Below are 27,805 nucleotides of genomic sequence, written 5' to 3' on the forward strand. Positions count from 1 at the left end.
AGCTGCACTGATATTGCTGGAGGGGGAACAGCTTTTCACGTGTAAAACCGACTCGGTGCTTTCCCATCTGCTGAACACAAACCCGACAGATCCCAGCAGGACGGGGGGGGGAGATTCAGGGGGCGAGGCTTTGAGGAATAAAGATGTGCTGTAAGTTAAGGACTAAATTCCCTGAGTCCTGGAGAAGCCTGCAGTGATTATTGTTTTGAGGGAAAAGAACATCCAAGGCGTTTGGAGGCAGGGAGCAATGGGGAACCCACGTGCACAAGCTGCTGTGCCGTGGCAAGGGCTGGGTTTAAGTCCTGGGCCATCACTGGAAGGGGTTGCAGGGTGTCATCCCTGGAAAAGCCCTTCCCTAGGAAGGGAGGGAGGTCATGGAGTTGGCTCAGAGGATGAATGAGCTGTGTTCCGTGGGAAGGCTTTGGCTGAGTCCCTGTTGGTTCTGTTGAGGGCTGGGCAATAGCTGGGATTCAGGGACAAGGGAGGCTTTGCTATTCTAGTGGATATGTGGCTTCTTCTCATGCATTTCACAACCAGCAGTTACAGTTCCCACTAAAATCCTTTATCTTGGAAGCCTTTGGCACCATAATTACACAAAAATAGTACAGAGCTTAGCGAGCCTCTGCTTCTAACTCTGTTTTCCTGCATATTAACCCTGCTCTCCTCCCCATTGCCAGCTCTGCAGGAACAGAAAATGCTGTCACTCCATTAGCTGGAAAATAGACTAGACTAGACTAGAATTGAATTCTATAATGCTACAAAAATACCCTTGTGGGGTGTCCCCTCCCACCTTGCTGTCCCCTGTGGTCAGAGAGCCCTCGCTTTGTCCGTCGCTACATGGTTTTTCCTTTAAATTAGATGATTTCTTGCTACACCATCACAAAGCCCTCAGTGATAGAAACTAATCTCAGATGAATTAATCTAATCTTGTGGGAAGCAGCAGCGGCTCTGGCTCCCTGAAGGGGCTGCTCACATCAGCCACTGCTGCCCCTCAGCTCATTGGGGTCCCCACTGATGATTGGGGTCTGTACTCTTCCCTCTCCCAGTGAAGATGCTGCCATTGAAATAAATAAGAAAAGTCTTGTTGGCTTAGGCACTGTGCTCAAAAACATGGTAAATACAGTGAAATTAGGCTGGTGTGTGGATTGTGTGGTCGTCAGTCTCATAGCATGAATGTGGCTCTGCTCCAGCCCCTATTTTAGGGTCTAACAGTCAGGATCACGCAAATTGAGAGTGAAAGAAATCCTAAAGCCTATTACTTGTCCTTAAATAAGTTTCATGGCATGTAGAAAAATAAAAATCAATCTTGTATGCTACTCAGTGAAACAAAATTAGTCTTTCTGCCTTAATAATTCCTAGCTACATGAACCTTGCCAGAAAAATCCTGTTTCATGGAGTACACCAGATAGCTATCAGGATAGCTCTGTTGAGATGACAGAGTGTTTCTTTCAAGAAACAGGCTACAAGCAGCAAGACATGGCAAAAAAAGATGTTGAATGCGATGTTTTGTTTGCAGTGCCCTGTTAAGGCTGTGCTTAATCCACAGCAGCTGTAGCTACAGCCCCTGCCCTGTCCCCATCCCAGGGGCTGCTTCCACCCTCCAGCATCACCCTCCAGCATGGGGCATCCCTGACTCACCTCCTGGCAGGGGATGGGCTCAAATGATGCAAAACCAGATTTGTGCAAACAGCCCAGATGATGTTTCCTCACTGGTTAAAGAAGTGTTTCGTTGCAAGGACCCCACCACTGCACTGGATGATTTTTTGGGGTGGTGCCCATAACATGTTCTTGATGATAAGAGGCTCATTGGTGCCTCCCTAGGAAAAGGCACATTTTCTCTCTTTAATTTAAGGTGTTCACATTCAGATGAAAGACGGTTTCATGGATAAAGACATGCACTGAAGGGAAAGCAGATGCATGGAACTACATTTGGATGCTGCTCTGGTTCTGCTCTGGGTGCTGTACAACTCCCTGATTTTTCCCCTCTCAGAAATGGGGAGGTGAGAAATGTCTTTGTTCAGCTGGCTAATTGGACTGACCCCTTCCTGCTCACCTGGGCACAGGCAGCCCTCTCAATCTCATTTGGGAGCACAGGCTCTGTGGTAAAGGGATAGGAACTTTTTCCTGGGATTTTCATCCCTCTGTCTTACAGGGCTGTACCTGGGGACAAAGAACAGATCCTCGTGTAGCGTTGCCCATCAGCTAGGGAGAGGAGTTTTTTTTAACTTATTATTATTTCACATCCTTTCCTCCATCTATCTGGAGGACTGTCAGCAGTTTCAGGGAGAAGTTACCACTGTGCCCATCCATGGCTGTCCCTGAACAAGGAGCCTTTGTTTTACAGCCAAGATTTTCCACTGCAGACCCGACTTGCACCCATTAATTCCATTACCCCATTCCCACAGTGACTGGCACTAAGTGCTTCCAAGCCAGCCTGGAGGATTTTGTAGCAGCATGGTTGTACAGGGATGTTGTGTGAAGCTTCTCCTGTGCTTTGGAGCATGAGTTCTCATTCCCTTTCCAAGTTTTCTCAAGCAAAGTCAGCTCTCTGGAGGACAACAAGACTTCTTGTTGCAGGTCCCAATAAACCAGGATTATTCATATTTTCTTAGAGTTTTTTTTTTTCCTTAAGACTTTCCTGCCACAGCCACGACTGTTCTCCTTTGCCTGTGGCACATCCTGATGTCCTCTGGGCTCTGACCATCATCCACCTGGTGCTGGCAGGCTCCAGGGGCTGAATGTGAGCTCTGAGCAGAGGGGACATGTGTTTATTCATCTCCCTGAGATATATGTTTTCTCTGGAAGCTGAGTTTTGCAAGCAAAGCAGGAGGTTAAGGAATATTGGCTCATGCTGCCTGCATGCATTTTTAATGTGTGCACAGCAAGGCCAGCTGAGAACGGGAAGGAGTTTCCATGTTCAAAGGCCTTTATGGAGGCCCTTAATCTAAGTAAATCCTTTATATATGAACTGAACCTCTCAGTGACTCTCTTCATAGGGCACTACAGTTAATAAAATAAAAACATTTATTATATTATATAATAAAACAGATTTAAAAACATTTTCAAATGGGGGGGGAGGAGGGTGAATCCTGATTGCCAGAGGAGGCTTCCTCTCATGGGAGTGGTGGCAGTGCTTTGGCCAGGCTGTGGAGGGAGGGAGACTGGGATGGTTGTGTTTTCCCCATCCTGGGGGCCAAGGCAGGACCTCTTTGGGAAGAATAAGTGATCAGTTGAAATCCAGAGCAGAGTGGGTGTCAGGCCCAGGTTGCCCACGGGCACCCTGTTGAATGGCCATCACGGCCATCCTGTGTCTGATTTTTTGGAACAGGTTGCCCAGAGAAGCTGTGGATGCTCCATCCCTGGGAGTGAAGTGTTCAAGACCAGGCTGGATGGGGCTCTGAGCAACCTGGTCCAGTGGATGATGTCCCTGCCTGTGGCAGGGGGTTTGGAATGAGATGATCTTTAAGGTCCCTTCAAAGCCAAACCATTCCACAGTCGTATGATTTTGCCCATCTCTAAGTGCAGACAGTGTGATGAGGGGAATGAAGCTCAGCACTGGGATTAGCTCAGGTCAGTGCTGCCTCCAGGCACATTCAAGGCAACTAAAGGGGCTGTACCAGCATCCTCCCACCAGTGAGGATTTAATCCAGAGGAGATTTCCCTACCACCCTGCTTTTCCCTGCCTTGCTGACAGGGCTCATCATTGCTCCCTTTTGGGCAGGTAAAACCATTAAAACAGACTGACATGCCCAAAATGAGGTTTGCAGCGTTATCAGCCCTGGAGTTTCTGTACTTAACAGCTTGCCAATAATATCAGGATGTGTGTGGGGGTGAAAGGGAGGAGGGATGGGAAGGGAGAGTCAGAGCAGCATTCCTGGCATGTGGTGCCCAGCCTGCAGGAGAGGGCAGGAGGGCACATGGAGCTGGTCCTGCATGGGCAGCCTCCAGCCCTGCCCTGCTAAACATACATGTCTCTGCTCCCAGTGTTTGCAACCTGGAAATTCCTCAGTGCTTCAGTCACTGGTGTGGAATTAAACCTGGAGTTTTGTCCAGGTTACATGACTTTAGTCCATTTCCCCATCAGACTGAGCCTCACTGCAATGCAGGGATACCCTTCTGTTTGCAGTGGAGGTGACCCTGCAAAGGGGACCTTGTGGTCCTGTCAGCAAGCCCCACTTCTTGCAGAAGATGTGGTGGCACAAACCCTGGGGCAGCTGATCAAGGTGTTCCCCTTGCTGTCCTGGGGGAGAGAAGGGACATAGGGGGAAATCTTTTATGGGATTTGCAAAGATTCTCCAACATGCTGAGGGCTTCCTGCAGATCACATTTGGTCTCTCCTCCCCCTGTCCCTGGGGATGGGAGCTCAGCCCAGGAGGCAGATCCAGCTGCATGTGAAAACAGCAAGCAATTAAAGTCACTAGCAATTAAGTCCTCAAGTGTCTTCTGCTGAGGAGGTAGTTATGGGACTTCTCCTTAAGGTTGGTTTTACAAGGGCTGTTTTATTCGTTGCCAATGGCTCTCTGTAATTGCACTCTGCCCATAATTTTTTACTGCCGTTGTTTATTCATTGTACACACTTTTAAGTGTTGCTATAAAATGGATGGAGAAGGCTGTGGGAGGATCCATGTCTGGGAAAAGACACAGTTGCTATGCAGCACTCTCCTGTGCTCTGGGGTGTGAGGAACTGGGACCAGTCCTGGGACTGACCAGCACAAATCCAGAGGCTCAGCACAGACCCCACAAGCAGGAGGTCAAGTGGAGGTGGTTTCTTGTGACATGGACAAACCTTCTTTAGGAGTGACCATAAAGCTTCTTCCTTTGTTGATAAGCAGAATCCTTGGCTGAAAGCAGTTCCTTTCCCGCTAAAAACGGTTTTAACACATTTATTTTGGCAAGTATGTGTCCTCACAGACTTGCTCCTTAGAGAGTCTGAAAAATATCACTGACATGTTTTCCTGCACGGCTGCTTTGTAGGCTTGGGAGATGCTGAGGTCACCCCGTAAGCATCTGCTAACCAAAGCAAAGGCAGTTCCTCTCCCATCCCTCCCCACAGGCAGCTTTGTGTGATGAAGATACAGCTCTGATGTGCTCAGCTTGGCTTGATAGTCACAGGTGGGGTTTGCTGGGTTTTGGGGTGCACCTGTCTTGTCACTGCACGTTGTCTTTGCCCACTTAGTGCTTCCCTCAGGGCTCCTCCTGGGTCACTGCCCACCCTGGCACTGCCTTGTTTGGGTGAGACCCTCCCATCCCCTCTCGTTGTGTCTCTGAAATGCAGCCCTTGCCCCAAGGATGGAGAAAGGCTTCAGGCTCAGCTGGTCTGAAATGGGGTATTCAGAACTGGGGGCGTTTCCAGCCCTGGGGAACAGCAGGGTGGGGGCTGGAGGTGCTGCCATGGGCTGTGCCTGCAGAGAGGGGTGCTCTGGGACAAGCCACATCTCTCTGCACCTCACATCTTCTCTCACATCTGCAGAAGGGGAAGCACAAGTCTGTTTATTCCCTGTGGCCCTCAGAATGTGCTGCTCAGTCCAGGTGGGCTGTTTGGGTCTGGTTTATGTTGCACAGTGAGACCCTGCTTGGCTGGGATGTGCTGGTGGTGCTTCCATGCAAACAGCAGTGCTGGTGCTGGCTGGAATCAGGCAAAAAGATCCATTTAGGCACTTATTTGTTTTTATTGGCACATGTTTCATAGGATAGCAGCTGCTCAGGTACAGCAGGAAAACTCAGAGTGCTGAAAGATCTCCTTGTGCAGCTTCGCTACAAGTTAAAAATGGGGAGTTCAAGGGTTTTGTTTTAACTGAGTGTTTTCCAAAGAGAAGCAGTTGTAGGGCCTGTGGGGATGTTGTTGGACACCTTGAGGTGCATCTCAGGTCTTTACTGTGGAAATCATTCCCTGGTGATCAGTTATGCTGTTAGCCAACAGGGTTTGGATGGGTTTTTTTCCTTTCTTTTTGAGAAAGATGGTTCTGGATTCCCCTTTTGATTTTTATCCATCTGTTCTCGTCAATGTGGAGCTGAAGTGAGGAGAAAATCATACCACTTGCTTGAGCAAAGCATTGGTACATGAGGATTTTTTAAAAATGCGATAATGTGTTGAAATGTAAAGTTATACGAGCTGTTATTTTTCTTGTCTCATCGTCCCCAGAAATCCTCAGTTCAGATTTGAGCTGAAGACAAAGCAGGACATACAGCTCAGCCTTGGGCTGTGCACTGTGTTAAGTGCTGAGTTCCCTCCTGCAAAATCATCATCTTTGGGCTATCTCATGATGAAGCTTGCTCTTTCCCCACTGAATTTCTATCAAAATTAATCTTGTGAGAATTTCTGCGAGTTCCAGACCACAAATAAAAGCAAATCATAATTTTTCAGCGGACGTGTCTAAAATCTGGCACAGTGTGAGGTGCTTCTTTCCAGAGATGAGTAATGTAACACAATAGTATGATTTTAATTAAATTCAGCAGCTTTTGGTATGCTCCAATGTGCCTTGTTGTGCATGGGGAGAATTGATTCTATTCTGCTTCATATAAATGGATCTTGGGCATTAATAGTGTGGTTTTACCTCGCAGCACTTGACCAAAATCATTCCCTGATGGTGTTCCCATTTCACAGATGGGAAACAAATCTTGGAGGTGCTGCCTGGGTCTTGAGCAGAGCTGGAGGAGCAGCTCCAGGTCACCTCTTTGCTTGTCCCTGGTCAGTTCATGTCCATCTCTTGGTACATCAGTAAATTAAATGCTTCTTTAATCTGCCTAATCCCACTGAAGCTGACAAGGAAGGGATTTTCAGTTGTGGGCAAATGTCTTGGGAAAACTACATGGATTTCTTTGGGCAGCTCCAGGAGAGCTCATGAAGGTGTGATGGTGTGCCCAGGGCATCCACTGGGCACTGGGGTTCCAGAACTGATGACTGACAGGGAATCTGTGGTCATTGGGATGAGGTGATTCCGTGCTCCCAGGGTGAGCCATCCTGGAGGAAAAGAGGATGAAAAAAGAAAAGGGGAAGGTTGGAACTGTCAAAGTGATGTGCTGTGAACAGCCAAGGTGTGAGATACCGGGTTTGAAGCAGCATGAAACCTCAGCAGTGGGACAGACAGACTTTACTGGAAGCATGGGAACTGTGGGGCTGCAAACCCACATCTGAACTCACATGGAAAGCACAGCCTGAAGCCCCAAAGTCTTGGTGAAATCAGTGTCTCGTGGGTTTTCTGTGCATTGCCACAATGCTGTCTTCAAAGCAGGGCTGTCAGAAGGTCTGTGCCTCCAACCATGGGATCTGTGAGGTACTGCAAGGTGTAATTACAGCCTGCATATTCCTCATTATGGAAATGCTTTTGTGCCAGATTCTGGGCCAGGAGGACTTGGCACAGCCCCTTCCATCCCAGCAGAGCTGCAGAAGCTCCTTTGCACCAGCTTGAGGCTCTGATCCTTCCCGTTTATGAAGAAACCCCTCACAGAAGGGGCAGCAGATGGGAGCAGCTCAGGTTTCCTGGGTGTCACTTACTCCACCTGCTTTTTAAAACACTCAAGTGTGATCTTAGGAAAAGAGGGGGAGATGATTGTGCTGAGAGGCTGGAATCCCGCTCCAGAAAGGGGGATGAACCACCTCCTTTAGTCTGTTGAGGGTGTTTGCACAAGGCATGAGAACTTCCTTGCAGATCTGCCTGACAGACCATCTCCACTGACAGCAGTGGGAATAGCTCCTTGGGATGGAGAGCACTGAGTGGGACATTTCCACCCTCCCTTCTTGTCACCGGGCGTCCTGTTCCCAGGGTTGGTGTTTGACCCCAAGAAATCAGAATGGATGCTGGAAAAATAGAAAATAAACCATGCTGGATCCTTATTGCTCTGTCACACGTGGATTTGAGGCCAAGATGCTGCAGTATAAAATTATCAGGCTAAAGCTGACCCATCCCTGACCCTCTATTCTCTGTGAGGGTGCTGCAGAGGTGAACAATTGGCTTCAGTTGCTAGGACAAGACACCCAGTTGCTGAAATATGCTCATAAATAAATAAGCCTTCCTGCTTATTGCTGTTAGAATTGCAGCCTACCTGGCTCTTCCCGTTAAATAATTCAGAGGAGAGAGCAGCCAAGGCAGCGTGTGGAGCTGCTCCTTCTCCCCACAGAGAGATTTACTGTGCAGGAGTGGATGATGAGGATGCGGCGTGGGAGGGATCATGGGGGCAACCTGAGAGCGAGGGAGGGTTTTTTTGCATTAGGTGCCTTGTGAAATATTAATTGATTATCCCCCTGTGTGATGTGCTGTGGCTGTGGATTGCTCCTGCCTTCCCTGGCGCTTGCAGGGCGCTCTGCTCTGTGCATGTGCAATGCAGAAAGTAGCCAAAATGTTTTGTAAGATCAAGGGGGTGCTTTGCGTCACATGTCGAGAACCATCATCTGCTGTAAGTCTTGTCCTCCAGAGGCAAAGCCCTCTCTAAACTCCATAACAAATTACTTGGTCTTTTCTTCTCTTTTAGGCTCTGAAACAAATACATCAGATCAATCCCACTTCCCTTCTCCTCTTTGATCTGTGGAAGTGATGCTCTTGAATGCTGTGGGGTTTGTCTGTGAAGGAGTCTACTCTGGGAGGTTTATTATCTCTGAGAGCCTGTTCTGGTGCTGTTTGATGTCGCTGGGGCTTTCTCTCTTCATCTGAGTTGGGATTGCAGCAGCCCAGGCACGGGCTGGGAGGATGAATGGCTCAGCAGGTGGTTTTGCATGGTGGTGGAGCGAAAAACAAAATCTGGTGCTTAACTAAAGATAGGAAATAAGAGGCGTTTTCAAATGAATTTTAATAAACTGGGATCTCTGCAAACCTGTTGGGTTTCAGTGAACTCAAAATACTCATTGCTGTTGGGCATTCCCAGCCACAGCTTTTAATACTCCATAAGAAGTTGCAACAAGCCTGGAGATCTGTAAGAATTTCCCAGTAGCTTTTAGACCTCTTGACTCGCAATGTTTTTTTTACTCATTTTACAAAAAAAAGGAAAAAATGACCTGCAGATTTGTCTCAAACAACGCCTTTGCTGTTGGGGAGCTCTTAGCAGGGCTACATTAAATTGTGTTGTTGCACATAGAACATTTGGGGAAGAGCAAGGGCTGTCCCATGGTCCCACCCTGTGTGAGTTATCCTGCATCCTGGGGGCTGGCACCCTGTTTTGGAGCAGGGGAGATGGCAGCTCTGCTCCCACAGTGGTGATGTGGGGACACAGGGAAGCCCTGCAAAGCATAGGCAGCTGGGGAAAGAGGCACAGACAAAGGGCAAACCCAAGGCTTTCTCCAAAAAGCCATCCTTCAGCTCCAGATTTTAGATGGTCCGTTCAGTAACGCTCACCTCCGTGTGACTTTCCTTCTAATTGCCTTCTCTGCATCCTTATTTAGCCATTAACTGTTATTGTGGGGATACAGGTTATTAATTCCTCCCCTGCCCTGACTTTCACTCTGGTGCTTTACCCACAGTCAAGGTGAAGCTGGGAGGGCCAGCAGAGCTGCCTCCCCATGAAACTCTCATTAGAAAATATTTTTTCTCTCTTTACTGTCTCCTTGTCTTATAAAGGGGGGTTTATCACAGGAACCAATTACACCTCGGGCCCAGATTTATGGTTGGAAATGTGTGCATGTGATTTTAATATTCTTTATGGCTCTTTTACTTCTTTCTTTCTGGCGTGGTGAGCACTGGGGAAGGAAATAGTCAGAGATTAAGAGCAGAAGATGCATGTAAAAGAAAGGAGGTCGTGCCTTGTGGTGGATTTCTTTTTATTATTATTTTAACAAGTGCTGTTTAAACAGAGGTCACCTCTGAGTTCTCCTTTCTTGCTGTGGCTGTGTGGGGTGGTGTAGTCCTGCAGCAGCAGCTGCCATATCCCTTTGCCCAGCAGGGTTGAAGTCCAAGACTGGTTCCCAGTTCCATCATGTGCAGGAAGAGCTGGTGGCTTTTTTGCTTGTGCTTCATGTGGCTTTTGTATTTGTCCCTAATCCCCAGGGGACAGCAGGGATGAGGAAACACACGTTTTGTAAAGATCCTCGGGGTCTGAAACTGCACCTTTATGCTTTGAAGCTTCTCTCCAAAATGGTCATCCCCACAGACCTCACAGATACCTGGGCAGCTGTTTGTGCCGGATGTTGAGGTTTTGGGATGATCCCCTGATGGCACCTGCCTTGCCATGGGACTATGACAGCAAGCACAGCCTCACCTGCCCTTCTACCCACAGCTTTCTTCCCTCCCCTGTTGCCACTTTGCACGTGGTTGGACAAACCAGCCCTGGGTGCTCCTTGTTTCCTCTCTCAGAGGCACAGCATCTGTGGTAGGTGGTGTAGCATGGAATGATTCTGCCCCGTGGCTGAGGTCACCGTGGCTCTTTTCCCTCCTGGACTCACCACCTGGCTGGGGTTTTAATTGAACTTGCTGCAGGTTTCAGCACTATTTCAAAATGCTTAGTCTGAAGCTGCTCACTGAAGGAAGGGTGAAGTGTAGCAGAGGAGAGAAAGCAAATTAATGCTAGAAAAAGGATCCAAAAATAGCAAATTTGGGGGCTAACCAGGCCATGTATTAAATCTTTCAGGAGAGGCAATCTATCACGAAACAAGGAAGGTGGGAGGGCGGAGGAGGGAATTGCTCTCAAGGGCAGTTAGAAGTTCACGTGTATCCAGTTTTGCACCTCCCCAGCATCAGCATCCCATCCCGTGTGGCTCAAGGCCTGGGGAACCCCACCTGCCTTCTCCTTGATGCCCAGGAGGGACAGAGCAAGCTGCCCTACTGCCACCCCTCCGTGTCCCTGTGCTGGGGCTGGAGCAAGGCTGGCTGTGCCCACGGGGACCTGCAGCCCAGCACAGCTGTAGCCACAAGGTGCATCCAGCTCCAGCAGAGCCACAGCCCACCCTGGCCCTGTGCCAGCAATAATACATTGGGTTTAATTAAAACAGTATTTTTCATCTCCTTCATACGTTATTTGGTTATTACTTCAGAACGAGCCAAGGAATTCTTGTATTCCCCCCACTCCCTCCCGTGCTCTTTTAATCTGCTTTCTCCCCCCTTCCTTTTGCCCTTTTGCTGTCCTTTCCCTCATCCCCAGGGGTTTAACTTTTTTCAGCTGTCACAAAGTTGTTAAGATGAGGAAGCCCAGAGTTCATAAGGACTCATTCATTCCAGTGGGATCAGCTGTTTGCAGCAATGGGAAGCAGCACGGTGTGTCCAGCCGTGCCTGACTGACCAGGGCAGGAGCTCACAGGTGGGAAGGCTCCATGAGGGCTGGAGGAGAAGGTGTTTCTCCATCTTAACACGTCCAACTCCAGGCTTGAGTTATATTTCTGAGTTGTTTGTGCAGCACCAGCACAGCAGGAGCAGCGGCTCAGCCACGGGGGCTCTGAGGTGCTGTCAGATGATGCTGCTCCTCGTTTTGGGGCCCAGGTGCCCTCCTGTGCTCAGCCAGCCTCACCACCTGCTTTCTTGTCGTGCCATCCCAGGGCTGCCTGTGGGAAGCAGTGTCGTCCTGGGAGCCAATATCTCAACAGGAAAAAATGGATTTGCAATGCATATTTTGTTCCGAAACACGCTCTGCTCAGCGGGACGCTCAGGGCTGGGCTGAGTTCAGGGGATGTGCTGCGAGGGGTGAGGCACCAGTAACACTGTCATTCCTTTCCTTCCCCAGGCCCTTCCCATCGGAGGAGACCACGGAAAACGATGATGACGTGTATCGGAGCCTGGAGGAGCTGGCAGAGTAAGTGGCCTCCCCTTCTCACGGGAGGGGACACAGAAAGGGGAAAGTTGCAGAGTATTTGCAGCAAAGACAGATAAAATTTGACAGCAGGGCTCAGAGAACCGGGCTGGCTGCTTTGATCCTTTTGCCAGGAGATTTTTGTGCTCTGACAATAGTCCATCTTTTCCCATGTAGAGCCCTGGGAGACATCACTTTTAATCAGGTTGAATTTACGAGGGGCTTGGTGGGGGGTGAAGGGGGCCAAGCCCACGGGATCCCCTCCGCCTCCTAAATTCCATCATTAGCTGCAAAACCTCGGGACATAATTTATCCTCTGAGCTGACCAAAGCCAAACCACTTGCTGGGAGTGGGGTACCTGTTGCTAACAGTGCTGGTTCCCTCCATGGCATTTTTTAGGCTATGTGGGTACTGGCACGTGGATCTGCATCCCCCATGGATGATTTTTGGACCACCCTAGGTGTCCCCAGGGCAATCATAGAATATTTTGGGTTGAAAGGGGCCTTAAAGACTATCCTGTTCCATGTCCCCTGCCATGGTCAGGGACACCTTCCAGTAGACCAGGTTGCTCCAAGCCCTGTCTAATCTAGGTGCTTGCAGGGATGGGACCACAGGCCCCTCACAAGGGACACATCCTGCCTGTCCTTGGTGGTGTGTTAGGACATGGGGTGATGCTGCTGGTGTGTCCTGTCTCTGTTTATCTTGTGTCTGTGTTTTGCTGCCCGTGGTGATGACATAACAGGCTTTTAAAATCAACCTTGAACTACAACATATATGGTGAAATGAGGGCGCTATTGGAATTCGATGGCAGCATTCCCGTCAGCCAGGGGTTTGCTTATGTGGAACAGTCTGTTTCATGTGGAGGGATGGACTGTATGGGTGGATATGTGGCTTTATACAGTTAAATATTATTGTTCCACAACATAAATAATAAGGCTCCTTAATCCAATGAATTCCTTATGGCTTCAGTTATTACAAAAGTAAATCATAAATTACCAGCGGAGGGAATGGAGTCCCCTGGAATTCCCTGCTTGCTGTTGGCTCCCAGCAGCTACAGTTTAATATAATTTTAACTTATAAATGGATCCTTTCAAGAGCAGCATTTTTTCTGCCCCCTCTCCAAAAGTTCTCAAAATCCTTTTAATACTGGGTTTTAAAATTCCTACTTCTCACACATAGACATGCTTTTAATTGGCGAGAGGTTTGTGTGGGAACTCACACACGAGTACTGGTTGGGATGGCAGCACTCTCCTAGAAACGGGAGTTTTGGGATGGCATGCTCAGAGCTTGGAGCAGGTTGTTCAGTGTTGGAAGTGGGTTCCCAATTTTAACTGCTGCCAGTGGTGCAGCTCCTGCAGGGTGTCTGGGTGGAAGCTTCCCAAACTGTTCCTCAGGCCTGGCTGTGAGTTTGTCCCTTGATGAGAGGTGCCCAAGTCAGATGACTTGGAGGTTTATTTCTGTTGATCGCCCTGTTCTGTCCCAGATCTTCTCCAACTTTTAACTTTCCCTTTTTTCCCGTTCTTTGCAAAATCCTCTTCTCTAAATCTTTAACCAAGACCAGTGGGGAAAGGCATGTGTCGGTCAGCACGGGGTTATTACACCAACTCCTGCATCTGGATCTGCCCTCCTGGTCCAGCCAGGTTGTGCACGGAAACACGACCTACAAAGCGGAGATGGAATTCACCCATAGCTGTAAAAACCCTAGAAATGCCCCTGAGAGCCCCTTCACACCAGTGTTGCTGCTCCAGCTGCCAGGAGCACATCAGCAATAGTCCCCCTTTCTCCCTTTGACAAGGAAACTTTCACTGAGATTTTGCTGGTCACAATGGTGGGTGCTGGGCACCGCTGCTGGGCGCTGGCAGGCTGGGGCACTGCATGAGAAAGCTCTTTCTTAGCTCCTGCTGATCCTCCAAACAGCTGAACAAGGGCATCATTCACGAGCTGGGAGTGATTCAGTCCATCCAGCGTCTTTGCATTTAGTATTGCTGATGATCCAGCAGCCTTGGGAAGATCTGAGTGCATACAAAATGCTTTATTGGAGGCGAGGAAGTGATTTTCACTGACCCAATGTGTGGAAGGAACTGCTACAGTCCTGCCTGTAAAACCACCATGAGATGTGTCATCTCAAGGTCCCACCCTACTGTCCCCACTGGCCTCAAAGGGCCAGGGTGTGGGTGAGGAGGGACAGCCCTGGTGGGCTCTGCACCATCAGCTCACCCCTGGGAGAGAGGAGTTTCTTGAGAGGGAGCTCTCTTTGGACATTGTGCTGCTGGGATAAAAAGCTCAGGATAAATATTGAGCTGGTTCTAACAAGACATTTTAGGGGTTAGTAAAAGAGATACTTTTTTTTTTTAAATATCAAAATGCTTCATTTCAACTCTTAAGTACTTAAATGGAACAGTTTTGTGTTCCCCAGTTCAGATTTTAGCTGAATTTCTGTTCTGCAAAGCATTCAAAATATGAACGTATTTGTGAAGGAGAGGCTGATTTGGGAAGCAGAAGGAACCAGACTTTGTCCCCACTGTCCCCATGATGCTCTGAAGAGTGAGAACTTTCATCCTGACGACCCTCCCAATGCAGAGGAGCCCCAACAACTGGGGACAAAAGTCAGTGCCAGGGCTGGAGAGGATCAGTGGCAGTGCCACAAGGACCTTTATGTGGGCTACAGAACAAGGTCTGTGCGAGCACAGCGTGTCTGTGGGGTGCAGGTGTGTATAAAGGACGTTTAAACCTTGATGACCTCATTGTTCTTTCACCTTTGGGGTGTTGCAGAGATGAATCCAAGCTCCAGGCAGCTCCCCAGCCCTGAGTCAGCCAACCAGCAGATCAAGGCATGTAATTGCCTGGAAACAGCTATTTGGTTAAAAAAAAAAAGAACAATTGGTGATGGAAAGGGGAAGAGAAACTAAAAGGCTATCAAGGGAGCTAGGAAGTTCTCAAATTCCCTGTTTTCAGCCTGCTGGCCCCTCAGTTTGCTTTGCCATGGGCCAGATGGCAGCTTGCAGCAGCCTGGGCAGATGGTGAGGGCCGGACGGATGCAAGTGGTGCCTGATCAATACTGGGAGGAGCAGTAAGGGGACAATTGTCCTCTGCTGCCTGATTTATCTCAGCCTACCCTAGTGCCAGACCCTCGAGCTGCAGCTGTTCTGTGGGGAGTTTGCCCACGAAATGAGCTGGGCTTTGCAGCAGCAACATGTGGGCTCATTCTGCATAGCCTGTGCCCCCAAAATCGGAGCAACCCTTGTCCTTGGGATGCTCCCACAGGTCTGCAGGGGTGTGAGCTGCTGCTTCCCACCCGGATATGGCTGCTGGGCACTGATGTCAGTGGGTAATTATCCACCTTACTGATAAGCTTCTTCCCCGCCAACTGCTTTTCCATCCCTCTTGATGGCTCTTTCAGCTGCTCCAGACCATCCTGGTACCTCAGAGTTATAGTTAACATTTAACCTGAATTTTCTTTACTGCCACTTAAGCTCTCCCCAGTTATTTTGTCTCATTACATTTATGAGAGCAATTAATCCTGGTCCTCTTTACAGCACCAGACCCTTCTTTATGATGAACCTTCTCCACTTCATGGCACTGTCCCTCTGCCCTGGCACTAAGCCCAGCAGGCTTGGGTGGATTACACATAGGGCTGATTTGGGGTTGCTTGTTGGCTCTTGGAAGAATTCAGAGTCAGGCAGAAGTGCTGTGAATGGTTTGATGTGAAACATTTAATTTGTGTATCTTTTACCTTTATTTTCTCCTTCAAATGTAATTTGGTTTGAGGAGAGAAGTTGTGGTGTTGCAGAAAGGACCAAGTAAGTGTTTTAGGCAAAGCAACTCCCACCAAACTCTGTGCTGGAGCCAGTGTGTGCCCCTGGGGAGCTTCATCCCACAGCTCAGTGTCGATGTCCCCTGCTCTTGTTTTGAGCTGCAGTTCACTGGGGATTTATCCCCAACAAATGTATTGGGGATGGTTGTGCATTCCCAAACTTTTCATCCTAGAAAAGGGGGGAAGTAGGTCTGCCCAGCCTCAGTTTCTCAAGTGATGCATCTCTTCTGGGCACAACCTCTGCTGACAACCTGCCCCCTGCCAACAGCTTCTCACTGAAGTTTCTTCTACTTCTTCCACTGCTGTCACCAGCTTTGCCCCATCATATCTCCCAAAATAGTGATGTGATCAGCAGAATTTCTGAAGTGCATTAAAAGAAAGTAACGAATAGAGGAGCCAAGGTGAGATGATAAGTTAGCTGCCACTTTTCTCATTATTTTTGCTGTGTTGGACAGACCACGCACGCCAGCCCATTAAATAAATGGTTCTGTAGCACAGGGCACTTGAGCCATAGCACTTGTAAACGTGTCTTTTCTTCTTTGTCACCCGCATTGATTTTTATATGTCCTACTTGTGCCTTTTCTAGGATCATATTATGTGCTATAACTGTGTGAGGCTCGTTCTTGGGATCATAATGTTCTCCTTTGATTGGGGAACGCAAGACCCAAGTAGAATAGATGGCAAAAGGCTTCCCTTGCTATTTCCAGATGTGTATCTCCATCCAAGTACAATTTGGCTGATTAAACCCTGCAAGATCTCGAGTCCAGTGACTGCACATCTTGCACTCCTTCACCCTGAAACCTGAGCCTGCCAGATGTGCTGCAAATACAGGACTCTGCTTCTCCTCGTCTGATGGAGCCCGTGAATGAGGGGGTTGGTTGGATGAACTGTCTATTTATAGCTGTAAGTGCAGAGTAAGAAGGAGAAAGTGGAGGATTACTGGGGCAGACTGGAGCCTTGCAGTTGCTGGGCAGCTGTCTCAGAGTCCCTGCAGGTGCCCTCCCAGCCTGGACCCGGTGGTGGCTCTGAGGTTTGCTGGCTCTTAACCTTGGCTACAGGGCTGGAAATTTGGGGTTATTTCTTTGTTGTCTTATTTTAGTTCCTTCTGTCCCCTCCTTCCCTTTTTTTTTCTGTTCCTGGTGGTTCTGGCTCTTCCACCAGTGTGGTTTGGGCAGGGGTTTTGGCACGGTGGGTTTGCCTTGAGAGCTTGTCCCTGCATTCTTGGGGCTGGTACCAACTCATCAACTTCCCAGAGCAGCTTTTGTGGGTGAAGAGATTCTTCAGTGGCCCTCAAGTCTATCAGAGCTTCCCCACGTGTTTGTCCCTCACTCCAAGGCAGCATCCTGGCATCAGCCCCTCTGTTATGGGAGCTGCTCCTTGGCATGGCTGCTGCCTGCCTGGGAGGGTGTTCATACAGAGCAAGCATTGCCAGGGAGGCAAAGCTCAGCCAAAAGCATTGTTTTTGCCTGAAATTGCCTTAGATATGAAAAGCTTCATTCTTTTTTTGCTCTGAATGAGCTTTTCTGGCTCGGCAAGATGCTGCCATCCCAAAGCTGGTTACATCCATCCTAATAACAGTAATTGCAAATGCTGGCGTTAACTCTGAAGGGCGGATAAAATCCCTTTCCTAAACCCAGAGCTGTCAATGAATCTCCTAATCCAGGCAGTAGATCATGGGCTCTGATACCCACGGGTAACTCGCAGACTCTGCTGCTTTTATTGAAGGAGCAAATTGCTTTTCTTTGTGAAGAACGAGGTGAAGATCTGGCTTTCCTTGCTCGGGTTGTTCCGTCCGTGCGTGACGTGCTTGGGATGCCGAATTTATTGCCTGCATTTAGTACGCCCTTAGTTTGCCACTGGCTAAAATCACCCTGATGCCTGTTCCCTGTTTTGAGGACGGGGAGGGTGCGTATTTTCAACTCTGACAGACATAATGTGGAGACTGATGAAAATCAATATGTGCACAGCAGCGATTGTCAACAGCCGTGCGGCACTGTTGGAGCTTGGCTGCTCGCAGTCTACTCCAGGAGAGGTTAATCCACACAGTTTACTGCTCTCCATAAAACTGGCAGCCTCTGGTGTTTCTCAGGGATGTATTAGGAATGTGTTTTAATAAATAAGAGTCTGCTGGACAAAGGTATGGTTTTAATACCACCATGGCTGTTGGGTTTGAGCATCTCTAGTGTCTCTCCCCGAAGCTCTGAAGTGAAGTGTCTTTCTAGATGGCCCCAGGACAAAGGAGTTGTTCCTATTTTTTGTGTGAGGCCAGAAACTGGTGTTGGGAAGAGCTTGTGCTGATGTTGATGAGCAGGAAGGATTGGAGCAGTAGGGCTCAGTCCCTTTGTTTGAGCAATGAGAGTAGCAAGGTGCTATCAGGATGTGACCCCTTGTGATAAGTGCAGTGTTCATATCTTGTGACTGTTGGCAGTTCTGTGGGCAAATCTCCTGTGTTGACCCTTGGTAGGCATTCCTGCCCCTTTCCTGGTGGCCTGGAGGAGCTCTGGGTATGGCCAGGCTGGACCAGGTCCATGGGGCACCCATCCTTCTGCAGGCTTGGTCCAGGAAGCCTGATTGAGCAAAACCCCTTCAGCGTGTCACACTGCCACCTGGATTTCTCACAATGGTGTCCTGGTGCGTGCCCATCACAGTCCAGAGCTCATGGCTCCTTGGAGGAGGAGAAAAGTAGAATTTGTCCAGACTGGGAACAGCAGCAACAGGCTTGGAACGGGTCCTGCTGGGGTTTGAGGCTTGGACCTGGCACCTGGTTGTGTAGGTGTGCAGAGAGAATGTCCAGGTGATGCTCAGGACACAGGACTTCCCAGAGACACCTCAGGATGCCTCTTCTCCTTCTGCACGTAGCCCAAAGCAGTTCCTGGGTGCTCCCATGGATGGTGATGAGCATCCATCAGGCCAAGCAGGCTCTGCTCCAGCAGCAGCGTCACCGCAGCACTCGCCCGGTCGCGTCACACCCAGCCGGGCTCGTGCTCGCGACATTAACGCAGCCATGCGTCCCTAACAACCCTGGAGCCAGGGAAATGATGTATGGAGAGACAGCCAGCAATCCGAGAGGTGCAGGCGGGAAGATTAATCAGGAACTGGGAGTGACTCGCTCTGGATAAGGAGTGGAGCGGAGAATATAAATATTGGTACAGATAATAACGGCGACGGCGACGCCTGGGAAGGGGAAGATGGATCACCAGCTATTAGTGGGCATTATTGCAGCAGCTGCAATGCATCACTCTGGAAGAATGGGATGGCTACATCAAGCCAGTGTATTTATTTAAAATCCCCAAACTTTTATTAAATAAATCTGTTTTGTAAAAATAGAAGGCACCGTATTTAGTGAAGAAATAAAGCCCAGTTTTGCAGGCAGATGTGCTCTGCTGCTCCCTGCTATATAATATAGAGATGTCAGGTGTCACAGTTTGAGCACAGCTTTACACCTAAATATATTTGGGTGTAATTAATACCCCTGTTGAAAGAGACAGCTCATAAAATATGCGAGCGCTGTTTGATATTCCAATGTTTCACACTGTCCTGATCCTGTGGGATTGACTTCAGTGGGAGCTGTTAGCAATCAGCACCTGTAGATCTAAGTGCTAGAGTTATTATTGTTAATTGGTATTTATTATGGGTTGAATTTTCAGAAGTATTCTAAGAGCAATGAGCCCCTGGGAGGGGTGTGAAGGCTCAGATGGCAATTAATTACTGAACACCCTCACCTTTAATACCAGTTGGGCTCTGCATCTCAGTGATGCCTTCAAAGCCTGTGTGTGTGCAGGGCCAGCTCCAAAGTGATGGGACCAGCTCTGAAAATGTGACTTTTTGCTGCTTAATTTTTCTCTGATGTAAATACTATTATTGGCCTCTGCTCAGCACTGGGGCTGAGCATCACCAAGCTGGGTATCCGGTGAGATTGCTTTGTGGTGGTCAGGAGAGTCTCCTATTCCTCTGGGAAATGGTGGATTAAAAATCACCCAGTTGCCCATTAGGGCAGGGATTGGGCTTTATGGGAGTTGGTGCCTCTCCCAGAAGAACTGGATCCAGAGCTTTTAAACCTGGATGTGATGCCCAAGGCTGGAGGCAGCTGTCTGGGCCAGGCGCTGCTGTGGGTCCTGCACAGCCTGGGGTATGGGTTCATCAGGACTGGGGATGCTTCTACAGACTGCACAGAGCCATCAGATGATTGTTTAGTGTCTGCTCCTGCTCTGAGTGGATCTGGGCTCCTATGGCAGTTTTTCAGCCCTGACTTGGACAGGGGGTGGTTTTTTGGCACGAAGGAAGCCTCTGAGTGAGAAAAAGCCAAACCAGATCAAGAGTGAACACAGTGCCTTGAACAGACCAACCAGTAAAGTGCTTTCTCTGAGTAAGATATGGTTAAAGTCACTGATGCAAGAGCTGCTCCTGATCCTAAATAGGAGCTGAAGAGGAGGCTGTGGGCACCTTTGGAGGCAGGTGGGGCTGGACCTGGTCATGCCAGTGGCACAGATGGTCCCACTGGGTGCTTGGCCGGCAGGTCCAGCTCGGCTGGGCCGATTAGCACCGAGCAAAAGCTCTGTGGGGGCAGAGCTGGCAGCCCGTGGTGGAGTGGGCATCGCGGCCATGCTTGGCACAGGGCTCAGAGCAGCTCTTGGCTGTGATCCTTGCTCATGTTGAGCAGTGTTTTGCCTTTTCCAGCCTCCAGTGAGCAGAAAGAGATGTGCAGCAGGCACTGATCCGGGAAAAACAGAGAGCATGGACTGAGCTCATCAGTGCTGTGGGCCAGGAGAATTTTCTGATTGTGGTTCTCCCCCCTGCTCGGTGTCAGAGCTGTTGTTGGTTTGCCTGATCAAGTGACAGTGAACATCCCCTCGTTATTATCACTGACTCTCTCTCCTCGTTCCAGCGAACACGATCTGGGGGAGGACATTTATGACTGCGTCCCCTGCGAAGATGAAGGCGATGATATCTACGAAGATATCATCAGAGTGGAAGTTCAGCAGCCCATGGTAACAATTTATCTGTGTTTTTAAAGCTACACCTTGATGGGAGGGGAAGGGAGGGGGATTTAATTAAATAAATTACTGTCTGCCAATGGCAGGTGATGCTGCAGGGAAGCGAACCACTCTGTGTTGCTCCTTGAAACTGAGCTGCCTTGCAAGTGGTAAAAATAAGCAGAGCTGGGATGGCACTGGCCCAGAGGGGGTTCTCTGAGGAGTTTCCCAGCCCATCCTGTCATCTGAAGGAGTTCGGGGAGGAGGAAGGGAAAGGGAGACCTAATAAGCCCTAAAAGATAAGCTAAAAATAGCAATTTGCTGCTGAGCCAAGGCAGCATGTGTCACTGCAGCCCTTCTGGGGAGGGGGAGTGTGGGAGCTCTCCCTGCTCCGTCAGCCAGATGTGCTGTGTCTGCCACCGGTATTTTTAGATCGGGGCGAGCACTGACAGATCTGTGTGGGGGATCCAGTACTTGTTTGTGCCTGCTGCTGCCTCCTACCTGGGTGTCTCAGAGCAGGGAGATGTTTACAGTGGAGCTTTCTGGGGCAGCAGGGACCCATGTGGCTTTAGGGACAAGCAGCCGTCCCCTTTTGTCACCTCTAAAAACCTCCTGATGATGGGGAAACCTGAGTGTTGAGGTATGTACAGCCTCGTGGAGGGATGTGCATTAACTCCAAGGGCTCTGGGGCAAATATCCCACTCCATGGATGAGCCAGGGAGGTACTGGTGGCCCTTGCTCCTCCCCAAAGATGCCCAGAGCCACCCTCACTACCTGTGTCCCCAGCACTGCCCTGGCTTCTGCTGGTGCAGAGCTGGAAGGGACCTTCTCCAGAGTGTGACCTTCCAAATTTTCTCCCAACCTCCAATATCTGCCACCCCCAGGCTTTGTTCAGACTCTAATTACTCTCTCCTAGTGCAAACAGCACATACCTCCCCATAACAAAGCAGGATCAATGGATAAGTTCACTGATCAATTAAATCCCTGGAGCAGGGCATGTGGCTGAGCCAGATGAGGGGCTGGAGCGTGGGAATGCAGGGCTGCATCCTTGGAACCTGCCAAAACAGCCGAGCAACGTCCCTTGACTCCTTCCCTCTCCCAGTTTGGCTGCGAGTGGTACAGAGATCATGATGATAGTGGTTGAGGCATTTTATCCCTTCACTCCTTGTCTGCAGCCAGAGGAGCTCCCTGTATGCTGAAACCCTGTCTGGATCAAGGAGTTGGGCACAAAATATTCCCACTGATCCCGCCAAAGCACTTGGAGATGTTATGGATGCTGGTAGCAATGCTGAAGTCAGCACAACTCGCTGGTGTTTTTAACAGGTTGCCATCAGTTGCAGAAGCTGTTTGGCCCAAGAACAACCCCTTGGGAAGGTTCTGATAGTAATTTCTTTCATAAATAACAAAAATGGTAGCCAGGTAATACAGGATTAGGGTCAGTGGAATTGTCAGTTTTGCACTGTCCCTTCTATGATGTTTTATGATTTCTGCTGAGCAGTGATGGAGTCGAGGGCTCTGACTGTCTTTCCCTCCCTTTCCCTGAGCAAAAGAGTCTCTTTTCAGTATGTACACCCACATATCTGCCAAAACATTGATTTTTTTTTGTAAGATTTGTTGCAATAGCGAGTGTGCAATGCTAATGGCTTCTTGTATTTCTGCATGCTTCAGATTAGATATATGCAGGTAAGATGCATTGATTAAAATACTGGGTTTCATCCAGCTGATAGGTCCGAGCTGTGAGTTCTAAGGGGGTGGACAGAGGGTGTCTTTTCCTGTGCATGATCCATAAAACCCCATCACTGAATCACCTCCCAGATTCAGAACCTGCCCTGCCAAGTGCAGCAGCTCCCAACACGTGTTCTCAGCTTTACAGATGTCAGAGCAAGAGAAGTGACTCCAGGAGTTGGGGCTTTGAGAAAAGCACGTTTTATCAGATTTGACCTAAAATCATAAGAATTGGCAATCCTGGCCAGGGATTTGTATAAATCTGACATATTATTTATGACCCACTTAGGTTCTGTTGTGAGTTTCATCTTAGGCAAAAAAAAAAAATAGAGAAACTCAGCCTTTATCTCTTATTATTCTTCTTTAGCTGATAGTCTTTGGTGATGTGGTTATAATAAATGCAAAAAATTGAATGCTTGCCATGTTGAAACATACTTAATAATACAACCAGAGTTCCTTCTTATATTTTTGGGATAAGAATAGTTCCTTTAACATAAACTAGTAGTGGTGCTCTCCTGATTTTCCAAACTTGTGCTTGTATGCTGTCACTGAAGGCTGAACTGGATCAGCAGGTTGCTGGGCCACCCATAAGAGTATCTGACCACGCGTTATTTTTGCTTTTTCTAGAAAATGGGAATGACAGAAGATGACAAAAGAAATTGCTGCTTGCTAGAAATCCAAGAAACTGAGGCCAAATACTACAAAACACTTGAAGATATAGAAAAGGTAAGAACTGAGCCATCTTTTCCATACCGTGGCCTTCCCCCTCGCCCCTTGATGTCACGTTAATCGTGTTAGTTCTTGCTCTGAGGGCTGGCAGATGTGAGCGGGCAGGATCGATGCACTCGCATGTAAAATTGGAGAGAAGGGAGATCCAGAAAACCCAGGCTGACAAGCACAAATGTGCAGCCTGTAGGTGCCAAACAGCATATTTTTTCTGATTGCTGCAGATTGGAAATAAGCTGAAAACCCCCTACCCCAGGGTAAGAGACTCTAGTTCCTCACTCAGCCAGGCCAGGCTCGCTGATAAGAGCAGTGTTTGCAGATATCTTATCGCTCCGATTGCTACGGAATAATTTCTTTATTCTGGGTGCTTTTCAAAAGTGCTGAAGCTGTGATGACTTGTCATTGAAACTAATTGGGTTAAAAGAAACGTTTTCCTGCTTAAATTCACGGGTTTTAATTGGTTTTGATAAATGATTGTCGGGCCTTCCTTTTAAATAAAAATAATAGTGAACACCTCAGCAAGACGGTGGAGTCGTGTATGGGGCGGGAGCCTGGAGGTGGTTCCTGCTCCAAGGAAAGCAGCAGGAGTGGAGAACAATAGTGAAAATCAAGCTGCCATTTCTAATCACCCTAATGCTTTTGTTTCCTCCCCTTCTGCAATTATTTCCCTCTGAAAGTCCCCACAAAGAAGCCATGAACAAAATCGCCGCGATGGAATAACACTTCCTATTTTTCAGGAAAATGTCCCAACATAATGTCATTTATGCGAATAACCCTTGTTCCTTGAAAACAGCCACAGCCCTCTGGTTCAGTCTAAAGGACGAGTTAAATTATTGCTTTGGTATCAATTTAAAAGGCTTGTGAAGGCTTAGCAGGTTCTGGCGGTGTTATGAGCAGAGGGTTCTGTCTTTGGTGTGTTACATCACGGGGGTTTTTGTGGTTACAAGTCATGTAGATATTTCTATTAATATGTATTTGTTCAGAAACGCATTTCCGATGTAATCACATCATTGGTGTGTTTTCAAGGGCAAAATTCTAGCGAGATAAAGAGCTGGAAAGATGCTTCAGTGCAGCCAAGGACTGCAGTGAGGTGAAGCAGCTGAGTGCATTTATTTAACTCCCCCTCCCATGGGTTTAGCAGGGGAGGGGTCCTGCACCCATCCATGGGTTGGGATTTTGCACCTTCCCAGGCCTGGAAGTGCTCAGGGAGCCAAGGGGAGCTCAGGGGATGATGCACCCATGGGGATTCCTGCCTCCCACTTGGATCCTTGGCACAACCTGGTTGCTCTCTGCCTTTGCAGGTACTTAAACTCATTAAAACCTTGCTTTTCCCTGCCCAGGTAAATTCAACTGGTGAAGCAGAAAAAAACCACCTCTCTTGCACAACCCCCTTCTTGTTCCCTCTTCTCCAGTATTTCAATCCTTTTTCCATCTCCCTCTTGCAGAACTATATGAACCCCCTGAGACTGGTACTGACTCCCCAAGACATGGAAGCTATTTTTATCAATTTGGAGGTAAGGGCATGGACTTTGTGGCTTAAATCTTTGTTCTCTTCAAGGCAGCTCAGCCCTCTCCCTGTTTAAGAGAAGGTTTTCCCATTTCCTGTTAGATTTGTGCATTCACCTGTAGAGGTTCAGCACTTCGTGTGCTGTGGAGCTTGAATGAGTTTAGTAGATATTCTTTAACACTCAATTTTAGAGTTGGGGATTATATGAACTCCAAGTAAAAAACCCAGTTCTATCCAGTGGATGTTCTGGGGCTGGGGCTGTGGATTTTAGCTGGTTTAGGTGGTTTGGGCACATTGTGATGAAGGGATTTATTTCTATGCTGGCTTGCACAGAGTCTGGGTCAGAACCTGGTGTATCATCTGCACCTTCCATCCCATCTCCTCCTCCTTCCCCATCCTGGGGCATTTATCACTGTGTAACCTCTGATGGAATTATACTCCCATATTCCAGGCCATTCAGGGCTGTGTTCCACTAGAACAACTTTCTTTAAAAACAACTAAAAGAGGGTAAAAAAATGCCTGATGAAGTAGTGAATGTGCATTTCTTTAGGCTCTGTTTGCCCACTTGCTTTGAATGTGTTTAAAGTATTGACTGTTTCTTTGTTTTAGGACCTAATTAAAGTGCACTTCAGTTTCCTGAGAGCCATCGATGTCTCTATGATGTCTGGAGGAAGCAGCCTGGCAAAAGTGTTTCTGGAATTCAAAGAGAGGTACAGGAAACCTGGGCTTCAGGCAGGTTTGGGTTAACATTTGCAGGGCTCATCTCCAAGATTTGAACAGAGCCCTCTGTTGCTCTCTACCTTCTCACTCTCTACTACTGCCTGAAAGGAAGTTGTAGCCAAGTGGGGATCTGTCTTTTCTCCCAAGTAACAAGCAATAGGACAAGAGCAAGCGGCCTTGAGTTTCACCAAGGGAGGTTTGGATTGGATACTTGGGACAATTTCTTCACTGAAAGGGTTGTCAAGCCCTGGAGCAGGCTACCCAGGGAAGTGGTGGAGTCACCATCTCTTCAAGCATTCAGAAAAGGTGTAGCTGTGGTGCTCAGGGATGTGATTCAGTGGTGAACTTGGCAGTGCTGGGTTAATGGTTGGACTCGATGGTCTGAGAGGGCTTTTCCAACCTTAATGATTCCCTGATTCTAGAAATCCCTGTCACAGCAGACCAGGTTTGTATCCTCTGCATCTAAATACTGTCAGACAGCTGAAACATCATTTGGTGCTGACCCTTAAGCAGCCAAATCCAGCCACAACCATGTCAGGCTGCCCAGGGCAGGGGCTGGAACATCTCCCTTGTGACCAACCAGGCTCAGTCATGTAGCTCCTGTGGATCCCTGTTCCTGCAGGCCCCTGGCTGCACCTGGATTTCTCTGGGCTCAGCATCTCATAACAGACTAAATGTACAATGTGTTTATGGGGACATAGGGGATAAAGATTGGAATGCTACAATTGTGGTGAACGGGAATGGAGTAAAACCTCATTCACCTTCAAGGGTTTAGTGTGGTCTCCTGCAAGCAGCAGTGGGGCTCTGAGGGCCTGTGATGTGGTGGGATGACTCCTGTGAAGGGGAGACTTGGCTCTCATTAGATCAAAGTGATTCCTCACTCCAAAAAGTCACCTCTTTGGCACCGCACTTGTCCCACACCTCTGGCATGATGAATAAATGTAAAAGTTGCTTTTTCGAACAAAATAGATTCAGTGTTTTGGCAGCTGCAAGCAGGAGCACCCCAGAACACAAAGATAAGGTTAATAAAAGCTTTTAATATCCTTAGTACTAATCAAAGGGTGATTCATTGTGGAGTCGTGCCAGGGCGTTATTTCACTGTGATTAAACCAGTGTCTAGACACTGAAATGCCATTCAGGAGTCAATAACTCCAGGAATACCATCTGCAGTAATAACACACCATAAGGTCAGGTTTTCCATCATTCTCAGGGCCTCTTTGTACAAAGGGCATTTTTTCTGGATTAAATAAAAAAAAAAAGTTTCCAGAGAAGAATGCAAATAATTTTAAAACACTCATAAAACTCACTAAGGTGATTTTGATCTCCTAATTCCTGGCTCGGCTCTGTGTGTGCTGGTGCCATCCCAGGGACAGAGGAGGCAGGCAGGGAGCAGGGAATGGACAAGGGAGTTTGGAAGCAACTTCTTGAAGGACCTGAAAGGCTTGGAAAGATGTGAGTGAAGGAGCCAGACTGACAGCTGTGAGGTGGTCTCAGTGGATCTGGAGCTGTGTTCAGTCTGTGGGAATTTTGGGGACCTCACTTGCTGTTCAAGGGGAGTTTTGACTTGGAGAAGACCCCAAAACGAGAGTCTTGGGGATGAAGAGTGTGGAGCAACCTGATCTAAATATGCAGAGTCTATTCCTACAATTAGGAAAGACGACAGTTCTGCATTTTACAGCAAGGAAACGGGTGCAGGAGGAGAAAGTGAGTTCACTGGGGAGACAGTGCTGCCCCACCAAGAAGGGAATGTGGAATGCAAGACCTTCCTCCATCAAATATATCCATGACAAATAGCTCTTGCTTCCCTACACATCCTGGGAGACATTCTGGAAAAATGATGCATTGCTCCTCTGCTTTGCGGGTGCTTTTTTTTTTTAAGAAAATGGTTTGTAAATCTCCGTCTCTGAAAGCCAGAGGTTTGAATTTATGCTCCTGAAGCCTCTTTGAAACTCCCCCAGTGCTGGCAAGGTAGATATTATTGTGCACATTCAGAATTTGTCAAGGGGAAAAGGCAGGAGAATAATCTGTATTGGCTGTGGCTTTGCCGGGGACTGTGGCTCCATAAATCTCTCTATTCAGTTCCCTACTGGGGTCTGAGACTCCCCTGTTTGGGGAACAACGCTGGGTCAGGTGCTCCCAGGTTGTCTCCATTGAGAGATGAGGCCCTGAAATAATGGATGAGTTGCAGTGCGTGATGGAATATGTGTCTTATCAGCAGCAGAACAGTTAACGGCCAGGAAGGGGGAGAAAACCCAAACCTGTCACGCAGGATTAATGAGAGAAGTGAGGAAAAAGGGGGAATCCATGGCAAAACTGCTCTGTTTTGTCAGGTGTTTAAATTTATAGCCCGGGGTGTCCATACAGAGCTTCACTGCATTTCCAAAGGCTGTGACAACCTTCGTTTCTTGGTGACCCGTTCTCTTGATCTCTGGGTCCCTGTGGCGCATCCTGTAAGAAACAATGAGCTCTCTGAAATGTGTCGTAGAATCATCATAGAATCACAGAATGGTTTGGGTTGGGAGGGACCTTGAAGCTCATTCAGTTCCAACCCCATGCCATGGGCAGGGACGCCTTCCACCAGACCAGGCTGACAGGAGTGGAGGGGTGAGCCATCGTAGCTCCAAAAACAGCCTC

General features: G+C 48.4%; 1 protein-coding gene across 5 annotated transcripts in view; it reads left to right on the forward strand.

The window, feature by feature from the left end:
- VAV2 (vav guanine nucleotide exchange factor 2) overlaps positions 1–27,805 on the forward strand; it is a 132,890-nt gene that overhangs the window by 84,987 nt on the left and 20,098 nt on the right. For 3 of the 5 annotated variants that reach the window (XM_027650150.1, XM_027650144.1, XM_027650145.1), the window contains exons 4-9: positions 11,641–11,709; positions 20,406–20,508; positions 22,162–22,176; positions 22,846–22,944; positions 24,390–24,458; positions 25,061–25,161. In XM_027650150.1, coding sequence (XP_027505951.1) covers positions 11,641–11,709; positions 20,406–20,508; positions 22,162–22,176; positions 22,846–22,944; positions 24,390–24,458; positions 25,061–25,161 — 456 coding nt within the window. The remainder of the gene's footprint in view (positions 1–11,640; positions 11,710–20,405; positions 20,509–22,161; positions 22,177–22,845; positions 22,945–24,389; positions 24,459–25,060; positions 25,162–27,805) is intronic. The other 2 variants (XM_027650148.1, XM_027650149.1) reach the window with 1 other exon arrangement.

Source organism: Corapipo altera, unplaced genomic scaffold (genome assembly GCF_003945725.1).
Source record: "Corapipo altera isolate COAL_440 unplaced genomic scaffold, ASM394572v1 268, whole genome shotgun sequence".
NCBI classification, from domain to species: Eukaryota; Metazoa; Chordata; class Aves; order Passeriformes; family Pipridae; genus Corapipo; species Corapipo altera.